Consider the following 15,375-nt stretch of genomic DNA (forward strand, 5'->3'; position numbering starts at 1 on the left):
AAGTCATGCCTGGAGGGTTTGGACTGATGGTGTACTGGAGAGAGTTCCATGCCTGGGGAGTTGTAGGAATCGGTGTATTAGTGTGCCGGAATCAGCAGTGGGAGGAGAAGTTCTTCTACATTTTATTAAGTGGAGTGGGTTTTTGAATGGCCTTACATTTCCGTACAACGGATTTGACACTGTAGAATGTGAAAAATGTAAATATTATTCCACAAACTCTTAGAATTGAACTAGATCATTTTTCCACAGTCTACAATAGATCTTGCAAGAGTGAAGAGGTTACAGGATAATACTCGAGGGGAGGAGCCGACACAGATGTCGCTATGGCCCAGTAAAACTCTTTTAATATGTAGAATGAAGAAGCGGTGTGCTAGCAGCTGTGATGATAACTCTTATGATGAACATATGTATTCAAACAGAGGCTGAGAAAAGCCCGCGTTCTAAACTTTACCTGACAGGCCTGTGCCTTCCAAGCAGCACTTGAGGCGGAATCCTGTGAATGGAACACTTATGAAACAGCAGTCCCTTCAGTGTGACGTCACAAGGGTCACTGTAAATGCGTGGGGGGATGGGGAGAAGGGCCTCAACTGCAGCAGAGAGAAAAGGAGAGACAACTGGAGAGTAAGTATGTCGGGTATGATTGATTATTCTTTCAGGTTCATCGCAGGATCATTTTTGTGGCTAAATAGTTGGGTGTTCTCCAACTTCTTGAGAATACCCGCACCTTGCCCGCTCCCCTCTGAAATTGAAAGTCATGGTATTATCCACAAAGTGGTGATGTATGATGACACGCTGGAAAGCCTGCATTGTGACGTTTCCTTGGTATGAAAGGCTGGTAACCAGGCAGCTGCAGCATTTCACTGAAGGAGACCGGGCGGTGAGGACCACAGCCGGCGGCAGGAGCTGGGGGAAGGGAGACGTGACGTGAGAGGCCGAAGATGCCGGGGCTGAGCAGACTCCGCAGAGGAAGGGGGCGGGGGTGGGTCCTAGAGGGCAAGGTGAGTGAATAAACAAAACGAAAAGTGAACTGGCGGCGAGCGATGCGCTTAATGAGCATGATGAGGAAAGCCATATGGCGCCTGTGCACATGCACTCAAGCTCTAGGCCGGCCATGGCAGCATTTTTTTTAAGCCCTCACTAAAAGTCTCGCCAGAACAGCGCATGTGCTGGGTCAGGCAAGACCAAAAAAACCAGTCTCTCATAGTAGAATTATAAACAATACCCCTTTGGCACTGCCCTAAAACATACATTTCTTTACTTCGTTCTTAAAAGTCAAATTGCATGGTACATTAGTATGCTCTGCTGGAATGCAGTGTCATGCTACAAATCCAACCAGAGTCATTTTTTCAGATTGGCTCACGCAAATGAGCAAATACTCTGCTTGCTTGCTGACAATCCAGCGCCGCTGGTTGTCCACCTTAATTTAAATACTTGATATTTTTGATTGATTATGTTGTTATTTATACCTGTACACAGTCTTTTCTATTGTGAAGAAAACAGGGGACTGATTCACAGAGGCATTTAGGAGTATATGAAGCTGTACTCCTATAGTACTCCTTTACGTACTCCTAAATATCTTTGCGAGTTGGCCCCAAAACATCTAAAATAGGAATATTGATGGAATGTTCATATAGGATTAGTACACATCTAAAGGACTGGGCCCTCCGCACGTTTTTAGGTCTTGCCTGGCGTTGCAGCACGCATGCGCTGCTCCCTCTGTGAGGGCTTCTTGGAATCAATACGGTTTTCCAAGTCGTGTCTCTGCTCCGCCTGTAATTTTCATTGGCGAGCGTCGTTTGTGATTATGCTAAACATACTTTGTTGATTGCACCGGAGTGTTCTTAGTCCCTCCTGGTTGCCATCCTATCCACTTTTGGCCACGCCCACCGGAACTGGATCTTTTACTTGCGGCGGGAGACAGTAGGTTTTATAATTACTGTCTGCATTTATTTTAGCATCACTTGCGTGTGGGCTGTGCGTTTATTTCTCTATTCCTTTCGCACTTTTATTTTAGCATAACTTGCTTGTGGGCTGTGCGTTTATTTCTCTATTCCTTTCGCTCCTCACACCACGATCTATTTGTGTGCTTCATCTTTAAGCTTGGCAGCTGCACACCTTTTCTTTTGCTGTGCGGGACTCGCCCACCAGCTATTTATTTAATTCGGCAACATTTGCACAGCTGTAGCTGGTGGCTAGTGTTCAGGAGCCCTTCGCGTTTCTCCTGGTCACAGGAAATTCACAAATGGTCCAGGAGCCATGATCAAAAAATGTGTTAGCCACAGGAGGGATAGGCGCGGGAAAGAGCAGCATATCGGCTCCCGGGACACAGAAGCATAGGTATCGCTTAAACCAAAGAACAGACGGGGCCGCAGTTTTATGTGTATTTTTAAATAACGGTTTTGTTACAAAATTAAACAACCAACACACACACAAACGTTTCTTGCTTTTAGATCCCCCTTTTCCACTTTTAAAGTTTGTTGTTTTCCTGCCCAGCTCCCCCTCGGCAAGTAAATAAATGGTTTACTCCCTCTCACGCTGAAGACTGAAGCACGGACAATGTAAGGGTGGTGTTCTTGGCGCCGGTCATTAACATTTACTTAAAGCGGATCTTTATTTGATTTTGTTAATTAGAGCCAGAGTGATACATCCCTTAGTGAACTCTCGCAAAGACGCACACATGGTGTTTTACAGCCGATGGCGAACACCGCTCCTGCCTGTGCCATGCCTGGGTTTTCACACGGCTAATAGCCTTATATTTGACTCATTCACTTTTGTTTTGTTTCTTAACATTCCCAATATTTTTGCTTTGTAGACATCATTGTAATGGTTTACTGTGTTTTTGAGCCATTGTTCTTTTCATCAACTAGAGATGTTGACTATAAATCAAAGCCCAATCTAACACTATTTAATGTTGTACAGGTCTTGATGAAAGATACATTCTGTTACCAAAGTAGCACACACTTTGGTAACAGAACTACCTTTGTGTCGCAGGCAGTTAAATTATCTTTGGAATGTTTATCAGTATGTTTAAAGATATACCTGCATACAGTTTATTCGAGTGCACCACAGCCACCAACTTCATGTCTGTTTGGCTATTATTTCAGCCTACATCAACTCAAAAAATCACACTAATATTGCTTTGCTTGTCTTCGTTGCTGATTTAGGTGCTACTGCCACATTATCTGTTCCCTGATTATTATGTCTTTCCTATCATAACTAATGTTAATCTGAAATAAGTGTGGTTTTGGTAGCCTAGTTTGCAGGAAAATAAACTAGCTGTACACTCCATATTTTGCATTTTAATACATTTTGCTACATTCTGTTTAGTTAATCTATTTGTGCTGCTTAGGATTGTTTGTTGTTGGGGAAGAATTGGTATGTGTTTAAAGATTTTAATGACAACTTACTTTTTGGAAAAGCTGTTTATTGTAACATATGCTCAAAATGTTATAGCCTGATGCCTTATTGCCAGTAAAAATATACACAAATTGTGATCTATAGATAAAGCATTTGAGGCTCATCTGGACATTGATGCATCTTTAAAAAGCATTTGTTGCTCTTTTATGGCAACTAATCATTGGTCAGCATGCAGCAGCAGGGAGGGTGGGTGGATTCAAGCACCTCAAAGCTGGTTTCTCTTCAGAGCCATCCTGCTTATCTTTGGTATGCAGTTAGTTACGCAGGAAAGTGACTGTGACTTTTGTTGCTTTAAGCATTCCACAAAGTGCTTGTGCTTTCGTTTCCACTCCCTCTTTCTACTCCCCCCAATAACCCCAGCCAGATCGCCCTCACATCCAAACATGTTTTATTCAATCACTCTACAGAGTGCATCTTTTCGTTCTCCCACCTCAAGAACCCGCAAGCACTTCTTTTATACCTTTTGATTTTTTTTGCATTTTTCTATATTGCAAATAAAGGTATCAAAGCACTTTACTTAAGCACTAGTTCCATTACCCAAATTTACCCTGTGGGGAATTATGTGCTGCGTGCCTAAGCACTTGTAAGGTCCCAAAGGCGAGACCTATTGGCTATGCCAGTGCTTGTTTTAGTAGCGATTTGGACATTTCTGGGCTGATTCACAAATGTATTTGAGTATGTGAAGTAATACTCTTGCTTTTAAGGATCGCTCCTAAGGCCTCTCTCTCTCTCTCTCACCTCACTTATTTCTACTTCCATCATACAACATTGTGTTTTGAAAAATAAAAGTGTTGGGTGGATTGTTTGACTTAATTGCAGCCACTGTTAATTGCTCTAACCACAACCCAGGCTATCGTTTTTTGACCACCATGCCACCTCAGTCATGAACCATCCATATGCAAATCAAAAGCATCACTTTATAATTGCACATTGGCTTACAATCCAATTAGAGCATTCCAGCTTGAAATTCCAGGTCATGTCCCCTCTGACTGGACAGTCCCATTTTGGGTGGGGCGTATTTATTTCTCCTGGGTGTGGTGCAGCGTGGTACACTTCAAACAAAGGGCATTTTATTGAGGAGAAGAAGAAAAAATTTAGTGGATTTTCTGAATCAGGTTACCACATTTAATTCTGATAATGTCCAATGTTTTGAGACCTGACGTCCCTCTTCTATTTTTTATTTTTTTTATTGAATACCAGACCAAAAGACAGTCTGCGTGCTATAATGAAAAGGGTGAACCATAAGGATCCACACGTTGCAATGCAAGCACTTACAGTAAGTTATTTGTTTGCATCTACTTATTTTAGTAAACTGTTCATAAGACTTTAACCTTGTTTAACCATTGCCCCTTCTTTATTGCAGCTTCTGGGAGCATGTGTATCAAACTGTGGTAAAATCTTTCATTTAGAAGTGTGCTCTAGAGATTTTGCAAGTGAAGTAAGCAACGTTTTAAATAAGGTAAGTTGCCTCATTCTTTTAGTGAATTCCTAATTTCTTGTCCCTTTTCTCCTGTTGCCTTGGGCGTCCTCCAGTATAGGCACAGTTTGCTAATCTGTTTTTACTATTGGTGAATATCAAAGAAAACCCTATGATGAAGGTGGAGAGGTGTGGTGCAGCGGCCAGGGCAGCTGACTTCGGAGCACAGGGTTCACGGTTCGATCCCCGGCTCCGGCGGCAGCTCAGCTCAGCACCATGTGACTCTGGGCAATAGCTCACTTAATTTCCACGACGGCCCACAGCGCCTTGAGACCCGTAAGGGTGAGTAGCTCGTGCTTTACAAAAATGGACTTATTTTATTATTATATTATATGAAGGAAAACTTCTGCATCGTAGGATTCTCAGTGATTAGTCATAAATGCATGTTAACAACAAGGGAACCTAGATTTGCGGTCGGACAGGGGCCTTGGGAACTAACTTATTTTAAGAGACAGTGGTCACTAAGTAAGGAAGGAGTGAAAAAGGAATCAATATAGCTCCAATCGGTACTATATTTTAGCCGTTATCCAGCCGGACAAAGGCAGTTTAATATGCAATTAAACGAAATAAACAGAACATGTGAATTAACCCTTTCGATGCTTGTGACGGAGCGGTTCCGTCATGCGCGTCGGTCGCGCTGTGCGCATGACGGAACCGCTACGTCACGGCCCCGCCCGCGCAATAACCCTTCAGCACAGCGCGGTAATCCGCGCCGCTCTGAAGGGGTTAAAGACGGTGGGACACAAGCCCCTATCCCTGAACTCACATTACAAGGAGAGAACAAAAAGGATAAGGCAGCGTGTGGTTGTCTATATAAGGTAATCATAATAAAACAAACAATTGAGAAGAAGGTCACCTTTACACACAGTAAAACATACAAATCGTTGTGTATAAGGTAGACTATTTATCGACGGCGTTTCGATTCTTTACAACAGTATTAGGATCATCATCAGGACTTAAAATTGTGGTGCCTGAAAACAATTGCCTGAATTCGCTAGTGTTTGGCCGGAGGGTGTGATGCAGTGTTACAGGTAGGCAGTAATATGGGAGGCTGTGGGACTCATCTTGAGACCTAGTTAGGTAAATGAGATGCGAGCAGTTCCAGCGTGATAAGCAGGGGAAGAATAGAAACGTGGCCTGCCCACAGTAGTTCCTGTAGGATTGGAGGCTCCCTTAGGTATAGTTGAGTAAGTAGATAACCTTTAATGCGAGAATGCGCAGCATACTGGCTCTTGTAGCTCCGGACTTGGATGCATAAATAAATAAATGCATCACATACACCTACACCACACCACACACAGTTTTCTGAAGGTGGAGGTAAACTTCTTAATGTTGAACAGTTTATTTAGTGAAACCTCTATTATTCCGTCTGTGACAGGGTAGCTTTTACAGCCTTTTTTTGCAGAAAACTACTGTATTATAACTAAACACAAACCTGCTCCAGCTACTGAACGAAATGAAGAGAAATGTGCCTATACAGCATTTCCCTGAACTGACTTCTCTTTCAGGCTGTCTTCCTAGTTCTTTCTTTTACGTGTGTTGTTTCTTAAGGTACTTCAGTTGTGAAGGATTGGCGCCTGTGGCACCCACCTTCTCTCAAATGGGTGTGTGGAAGCCTATTTTATAAGTTGAGGGAAAATGTGGCACAATTGACTAGAGAAGCCATTTTCTGGTGTGAATGTTGATTGGCTTTGGGGCAGAGGAGCGTTCACGATCCCTGCTGTCAGTGGGCCAGTCCCAGTGTTGTGAATGCACTCATTCATAGGCGCTGGAAGTAGGGTTGCTGAGGGTGCTGCAGCATCCTCAAAATAAACAAGCTGGTGTTCAGATGGTAAATGAGCAATAAAGATGCCTTTAAATTTTGTTTTTTATCTTGTCACGTTAGCTGTGTATTCAAAGACGGGTCAATGTCAAGCTATGCCGTCTGACACATTTCTGTTTATTCATTTCTATTTATTCATTTCTTTTAACATGGAAACTGGTGTTTGCTTTCTCTGACTGCAAAGTTAGAGAATTTCGTAAAGCAAACTACCGGACCATCTTTGTGGGACACGGAGCTTGTGAAAGGAAAGGTTATATACTTTTATAGCACAACTACATGTAGCAGTATATGAACTGTACAAATATTTCAAAACATCAGCAGTTAGAAAAGCACACATGTAATTCTGTAACTTTTATAATTCTGAAGTGTGATTGAAAAAAAGATTTAATATGTTTAAAAAATACCAAGACCTTTTATTTGGTGATGCCGAATTATAAATATTTGCTGAAACTCGACTTCCACACATTATCGTTTTTATGCTATATAGTTGTATCAGTGAAACAGCATGTCAGTGTGGATTTTGTTATTTCAATGGAATATGGCTTTCTGTAATTGACCATGCGCTACCACGCCCTTAGGTCATAATGGACAGGGAAACGTCACTCCAAAGCTTTTATCACGTTAATCGACACAGTTCTCATACTTTCTATTTAAAAAACACAACCGTTCATGAACGGTTGCGTTACCGCAGGTTGAAAGAGGAATAGAAGGGTCTCCTTTCCCATTAATTGAGAGAAAGAGGAGACAGTTAAAGTAGAAACAAGCCAGGGTGCTTCTCCAGATAGAGATGTGAAAGTGTGCAGTTGGTTAATTTGCAAATCTGAAGGCTGCTTGGGAGCCACAATTGGTTTTAATTGATTGAATCTGGAATTTGTCCTTTTAACAGAAGCCTATAAAAAAGTTTGCACTAGCTGCAAACGGCATGTTACTGAACGCATTCTGTTTCAGACCACTGTAAACATTTAAACAAAATCTTTTGGGAGATTTTGTGACCGCTTTTGTGCAACCTACCTTTATACTGTAATACATGTTTTAAACTAGTGAGTTACTTAGTTCACTGTGCTTTCTGTCATGGACGTAGACCTCTTAGCACTACAAATACACATCACTATTTCCCCAGGGCACTGACCAATATTCAAATCGGTGACCATCAGGGTAAACCCACAGATACCTAATGTGACCAGAAAAATGTATTTCCCACATAACTTAATTTGCATTTATTTTTCATTTGAGTTGTCTGCATTACATTTTGTATGCAGTTTGCATGTAGATTAACAGCTAACAAAATATTTACAGAATATATTGTTCTTTGAGCTACGTCTCAAACCCCGCACCTCCCCACATACACCCTCTGGGTACACCTCCAGTGTACTCAGGATCACAGTTCCCATACTTTTCTTTATGGACTTTGACCACTGGCCACACCATGCTTTACTGGTGTATACAGTGTGCTCCAAAATGCACCACTGGCTGCATGCCACACCCATACCACTCTCCTTCTGAACTGGCATTGCTCATTTGCTATACTTGTTCTTTGCGCAGCACGCAGGTTTTTCTCATTCCCAATGACTTCCATGATGTAACATTGAGACCTGTACTCCCACTCTGAAGATCGTTCAGCACCACTACAGGTATGTTGATTCTTTAGTGGCCGACTGCCTATACCATGTCCGCCTCAGTGAGCGGACTGGAAGATCCTGAGCAGTTGGAAGGTCCTTTTAACCATTGTGAACTGGATAGTTTCTGATGAGCAGCCTCTTTTCCCAATACAGACTTAGTCTTACTGAAATTTGACTCAACCCTATGACTGCTTCCTTGGTGCAGTTTGCTGCTGAGAGACACCCAACCTTTAAATGGGCTATCTGATGCAGCCTCTCCGTTTGGCTAAACAGCAGGTTCTCCACTCAGATCTAGGACCCAAACGAAATCACCATAGAGCAAGCCACAAACCATCTACTGGTGCTCCCGCCTGAATAGTCCCTCTCTGTCCCACACCGCTCCATGTATCATCTAAGACTGTGGTGCATGAGACCAGCAGTTGTTACCTGCTGAGGAGGGTTTCCCCACTTCTGCTGTTTGTTGTAACAGTTTGATATATATTGAATGTAGCTTGCAATGCTGCTGCCTGTGCTATACTTTTCTGTGTTTGCAAGAAAGCTTGAACTACTAATAATCAGTGTTTACTAAACCTAAGAACACCTTTTCACTATAAAAAAGGCAAAACACTTTCCCTTGCCAAAAATTTTTCTTTTGTTGAAGATTTATAGTAATTTTTTAAAGATTGCTTTGTTCAAAAGATGATACAACATGTTACATCCTAACGATTTATTAATCATCTGTTCTCTAATTCCGGGGGAGCTAATGTGCATTATCTCTTGTAATCTGATGCCGTGGAAAATGATCACACAAGTTTTTTGGTAATCTAGAAATGGTAAGGTAATTGGAGTAGCCTCATCTGCATTCAAACGCATGGTGGGTGATCTTGTTGTTGTCAAGAATTCCTGTCATGCGAGGGGAGGAAAACGGTAACCAGCGAAAACGGACTACATCTCCCAGGATGCTTAGCGGTTGAGAGGTTATGTAAACAGGAGAGCTGTTACATAACTCAAGGAAAACACGCCCTTATGTAAACAGGAGAGCTGTTACATAACTCAAGGAAAACACGCCCTTATGTAAACAGGAGAGCTGTTACATAACTCAAGGAAAACACGCCCTTATGTAAACAGGAGAGCTGTTACATAACTCAAGGAAAACACGCCCTATAAAGGGAGGAACCGGGAGGTACAACGCTGTCGGATATTGTGTTTACACCGACGTACCTGCTTAGTGAAGAGCAGTGTTCCGGAGTGGTGCTCCAGTAAGGCAAGAACGGAGGTGGGTCGAGTCGTTACTCCCTGGGCCGTGTCTTGCCCCATCGTCACCTGTGAAGGACCCGGAAGCTCTACCGGATAACCATTGAGCTTCGCTTTTTGACTCGGCTGAGTCACAGCGCAGTGGCGCTTTTGCTGGTTGGAGTCGTAACTCCCAGCCCGACCAGAGATACAGGGACTGCCAGCTGTAACGCACACCAGGAGGTGTTTGCCGCGTTACAGACTCGGAAGTCCACGGGATCGATCGAGCGGCTGCTCTCGGTTCAGTCTTCTTTGCTTGTGATTGGGGTATCGGTGACGCATCACCAGGAGGTGACTCCGCGTCCCGGTGCAGTCTGAGGAAGAGGTTGAGCGGCTGCTCCCTTCAGGTAGAGACCCCGGCTGTTTAGCAACAGGCCACTTGGTTTCCGCAACCATCCTTCGGAACGCGTTGAGATACTGCACCAGGTCGTTGGATCCCTGTCTCAACTCAAGCATTTCACGGTCCGCCGTGTACGAGTCAGCCCTTCTGTCGAAGACCTTCAGGAATTCCTCGCGAAAAGCACCCCAATCACATAAGATGGGGTCGTCCCTGCTCACCAGAGGTACGGCCCATTGTGCCGCGTTTCCAGCCAAATAGGATATAAGGAAAGCCACACGAGCCTGACTCGTGGGGAACGCCCTTGGTTTGCACGATAAATGTAGCGCCACTTGTGTGAGGAATACCTGCACTGTGTTAGGATCCCCACTGTACCTCTCTGGTGTTGCCAAGGGGACGGCTACCGGCATTTCCACTACTACCGCAGGGGTCTGGTTCGTGAGGGAGGTGCTGGGCGTGAGCGGGTCCAATTGGATAGCATATCACTGGACTTCGTGGTGGGCCTACCGGTAGACCAGGGGATGACGGCAATACTGGTGGTGGTGGATTACTTGACGAAAATGGGGCACTTCATCCCCTGCAAGAGAGTCCCTACGGCCGGGGAATTGGCGTCACTACTCCTAAAGAATGTGGTACGACTGCATGGATTGCCTGGGGTGATCGTGTCGGACCGGGGGTCGCAGTTTACTGCGCAATTCTGGAAGACTTGGTGCACTGCGCTGCATGTTAAGACCGCCCTGTCCACCAGCTACCACCCTCAAACGGACGGCCAAACCGAGCGCCTGAACCAAACGCTCAAACAGTATCTGCGATGTTTTGTGGACCAGGGCAGGGAAGAATGGGTCGACTTGCTATGGGTTGCAGAGATAGCCTATAACAACGTCACTCACAGCTCCACACAGTCATCTCCGTTCTATAGCAACTATGGTCAACATCCCAGGTTCTTGCCATTTCTACATCCGTTCAGAGAGGACAGGATTCCCGCCACAGCGGACAGGGTGGCACACATAAAAGACACGTTGATGCGCTCAAGGGCTGTCCTAATAGAGGCCAAGAGAAGATACAAGGCTGCGGCAGACAGGAAGAGAAGGCCCGGGCCACTGTACCGCACTGGAGACTACGTCTGGATATCCACAAGAAACATGAGGTTTCGAAAGAACAGTGTGTTCCATCCCAAGTACATGGGCCCCTATCGAATTACCAAGTGTATGGGTCCCGTGAACGTGAAGGTGTGCTTGCCCCAGTCATTGCGGATACACCCTGTCTTTCATGTATCATTGCTCAAACCAGCACCCTCCAAGCCGTCTGGGACACCTAGGCCGGTATGCGTGGAGTCAGAGGTGGAGTATGAAGTGTCGGGCATACGGGCGTCCAAATGGCGCAGGGGGAAGCTGTGGTACCTGGTTGCGTGGAAAGGCTATGGCCCGGAGGAGCAGTCATGGGAACCGGCTGAAGGGGTTCATGCTCCGCGCTTGGTCTCCTTGTTCCATCGGCGTTTTCCTGCCAGCGCTGGACCCGTGGGGAGCCGCTGAGAGGGAGGATGTACTGTCAAGAATTCCTGTCATGCGAGGGGAGGAAAACGGTAACCAGCGAAAACGGACTACATCTCCCAGGATGCTTAGCGGTTGAGAGGTTATGTAAACAGGAGAGCTGTTACATAACTCAAGGAAAACACGCCCTTATGTAAACAGGAGAGCTGTTACATAACTCAAGGAAAACACGCCCTTATGTAAACAGGAGAGCTGTTACATAACTCAAGAAAAACACGCCCTTATGTAAACAGGAGAGCTGTTACATAACTCAAGGAAAACACGCCCTATAAAGGGAGGAACCGGGAGGTACAACGCTGTCGGATATTGTGTTTACACCGACGTACCTGCTTAGTGAAGAGCAGTGTTCCGGAGTGGTGCTCCAGTAAGGCAAGAACGGAGGTGGGTCGAGTCGTTACTCCCTGGGCCGTGTCTTGCCCCATCGTCGCCTGTGAAGGACCCGGAAGCTCTACCGGATAACCATTGAGCTTCGCTTTTTGACTCGGCTGAGTCACAGCGCAGTGGCGCTTTTGCTGGTTGGAGTCGTAACTCCCAGCCCGACCAGAGATACAGGGACTGCCAGCTGTAACGCACACCAGGAGGTGTTTGCCGCGTTACAGACTCGGAAGTCCACGGGATCGATCGAGCGGCTGCTCTCGGTTCAGTCTTCTTTGCTTGTGATTGGGGTATCGGTGACACATCACCAGGAGGTGACTCCGCGTCCCGGTGCAGTCTGAGGAAGAGGTTGAGCGGCTGCTCCCTTCAGGTAGAGACCCCGGCTGGGTGTTTCCCTGACTCCTCGATTCTCCCCAACACTCTTCGTGCCCCTCACAGCCTACCGATTGGCATTGTCGGCCATTTCATTTCTGCCCTCTGTTGGCATACGCCGGGATCGGCGTATATGCAGAGGACGGTTAGGACCATCCGTGCTGTGGGCTGGTAATGTACTTAGCCTGGAGGATTCCAGTGACTATAACCTTTGTTTATTCCTTGTATTATTTTTGCCTTCATTAAAATAACTAAACCTTCACAAGTGGTTGCGTTCTCATTTTCGTGTCTGTTAAACGATCCTGAGACGTTCAGGGCGTTACAGTTGTTTTGAACTGCTATCCAGTGAGTGACCGTAATGCAGGCTTAAAGCAATCCAGTGATTCTCCTGCATTCAAAAATAGGGTAATAGCAGTGGCACAGTCTGCTTCTGTTGAATGCAGGGCATTCTGCAGCAACTTTATGTAAGGCCAAATGAAATGATTGGCGTAACTTGAAATAATCTTCTACAGGTTTGTGTATTCTAAGAGTGGCTTTATTATTAACTATGGTTAAGTTTATAATCATGTGTATGTTCATATACTTTACTTAAATTTACATCAGGCTTCGACCACGTAGTTAAATAGTGGATCATACTGTTAGCGATGATCTTTGAATTTATACCATCTCTATGATAATTTTGATGCCGTAGATACTTACAACATCACTCCGTGATCATATATTATGATATTAACAAAGTTTTGGTTCATATTGGGCATATCGATAACAGTTGCATGATTTGTGACTTTTCAAGCATGGATATTGAATCAATTTTGATTCTAAAATGGAGAAACAGGATCAGGTATATAGCCCACTACAGAAGATATAGGATTCCTGACATATACTGAGTAACAAGATTGTATTATAGTTGTGACACGTACTAGGATCATACTATTATCATTCTACTATTGATTGCCTTCGTTTAAGATTAAATGGATTTGTGCCTCCTGTCTTATATATTTTTTCCGAATAGACCATATATGCTTTTCCAGACTGATACACCGTATTTCCTGCTTGGCTGGCCAGGACGGAAATAGAACTGGTCATAAGGTAGCTTTATGTCCTTACGGGATACTCAGGCACTCGGGACTATTTGGTGACTCATTGATTGATCCATGTGTTGCTTTACTGTTTTAGGCTACTGTCTTGAATCATATTCACCACTTTGGTATTTTTCTATTTTGTCCAATATAGATGTCTTTGTGGCATGGTTGCTCTCACTTTCACCTAATAATATTGGTGTATTTAGGGACTCAGGTCTCAGTACTGGTTTCTCACTTCTATGGAGACTTATTTGATTCTCTATTAATCTCATATACACTCTTTTTCAGCAATATGGGTCTGTTCTTCTCCCCTGCTGTATTGTAATTTACTTATTGTCACAATCTGTTTGAATGGTATTCACTGATTAATATACTTTATAAATGTGGTGATTTTCACCAGTACACCAATTTAATTTATAATTATAGAGATGTATGTGTTACTAGTATATTTTATATTCACTCTTCCAGCCCAGAGGAAGTCGTGGGCACTCCCGGGCGACGAAACACGTGTTGGCTGGACCAACGAAAGAGAAAGAAAAGGGAATAAAAGAGAAGATATAATTAAACTGCAACAAATCGTGGAATTGTTCTGTTTATGTTGTGTGGATAACATATCTACACATGATATGATGGTTGTGCTAGGGTTTTGATGTTCCAAGTAATTGGGATGCAGTATAATGCAAGATAAAGAGATCTAAGCAATCTCATTCTGTAACGTAAGGAAGATCTAAAGAATATGAGCAACTTCCTTTAATCTAAAGCAAGTGAAAGCAATTGTACAAATCTGGTCCTCTGGTTTAAAGTAACCTGACTAATGATATCTAATGTATGGTGACGTGTTGATGTCAGAAGGTATTTTATGAGCAAGGTTTGTCAGGATGGAGACCTGTAAATGCTTTAAATTCAGGTACATAGATTTAAAAGATATTGTTTGCTTGACAAGCAGCCTTGGCAAACCTTGCCTAAGGATAGAGATACAAAGTATTTATAAAGCCCCTAAAGCTGCATTCTGAATAGCTTGTTGCCACCCTAGTTAATAGTCCGCAAGACCAGCATACAATGCATAATCTAAATTACGGTTGAACAAATCATCTGTAATAACACGGCGTTCCTGTGTAGGGATGAATAGTAGGATATACTTTAAGCATGCTTAATTTGACCAATTACATATTGACGTTTTACCCGCCTAGGTTTTGTGGCTAGGATGCCCGCTAACAGACCAGTTTGCATACTTTACTGAAAATGGTGGTGTTAGTAGTAAACAGCCCACGAGGGATGTGCATTTATTCCATGTTTATTAGTAACTATAAAGGCTACAAAAGAAGAGCCTCTCTTATTGAAGCACTAAGCTGCAAATCACTAGCTCCAAGCTCCAAGCCAGATCACCAGTCCCAACTACTTGACATCACTAATGTGTAAGATAGCCTGCATTTCTTTTGGTTAGTAGTGGAAATTAATTGCTCTGTCATTGAGATGTTTGTTTAGATGGCGGAGGTAAATATGTAAGAGCAGTGATACGTAATTTATTTTGGATTGGAGACACAGCTGACCTTTTTTTGCCATGTGAAATGGAGCTGCACAATGATACAGTTCTTCTTGAAACAGGGGTGGGAATAGATTATGTTCCACATCATAGAAGATTGCAGGTAGGGCCAATAAAATAAAAAAGAAAGACACTAACTGTCCACTTTTTAAAATAAATTGACTCACATCTTTGGAAGCAGTCTCTTATCCACGCCAAAATTGGGTGTCAAAATTTCCCCCAAAGTATTTTGAAATTAAATGAATTGAGATTCAGAATTCAGATTCAAAATGTTGGCAATCCCAAGGTCCCAGGATTTGTGTATTGTTTTCTCTTTTAATTGCCAAGGGGAGTGTCATTGAAAACATTAGGCTATCTGGAACATGGCATGATGTCAGGGACTGGTTTACAATTTGTGTGATAAAGCAGCCTGGATGTGGACAAACTACTTCGTGGCCAGGGTAGAGTGTTAGAGTGAGTTAGAAGCAAAGGTTATAGAAGGGTTTTAATGACTTAAGACTGATTAAATG

General features: G+C 43.7%; 1 protein-coding gene across 2 annotated transcripts in view; it reads left to right on the forward strand.

Moving 5' to 3' along the window:
- The window catches only part of STAM (signal transducing adaptor molecule), a 249,266-nt gene that overhangs the window by 66,966 nt on the left and 166,925 nt on the right, over positions 1–15,375 (forward strand). For both annotated transcript variants that reach the window (XM_085631519.1, XM_085631520.1), the window contains exons 3-4: positions 4,618–4,693; positions 4,781–4,876. In XM_085631519.1, coding sequence (XP_085487645.1) covers positions 4,618–4,693; positions 4,781–4,876 — 172 coding nt within the window. The remainder of the gene's footprint in view (positions 1–4,617; positions 4,694–4,780; positions 4,877–15,375) is intronic.

The sequence above is a fragment of the Triturus cristatus genome, chromosome 10, assembly GCF_964204655.1.
Source record: "Triturus cristatus chromosome 10, aTriCri1.1, whole genome shotgun sequence".
Lineage (NCBI taxonomy): Eukaryota > Metazoa > Chordata > Amphibia > Caudata > Salamandridae > Triturus > Triturus cristatus.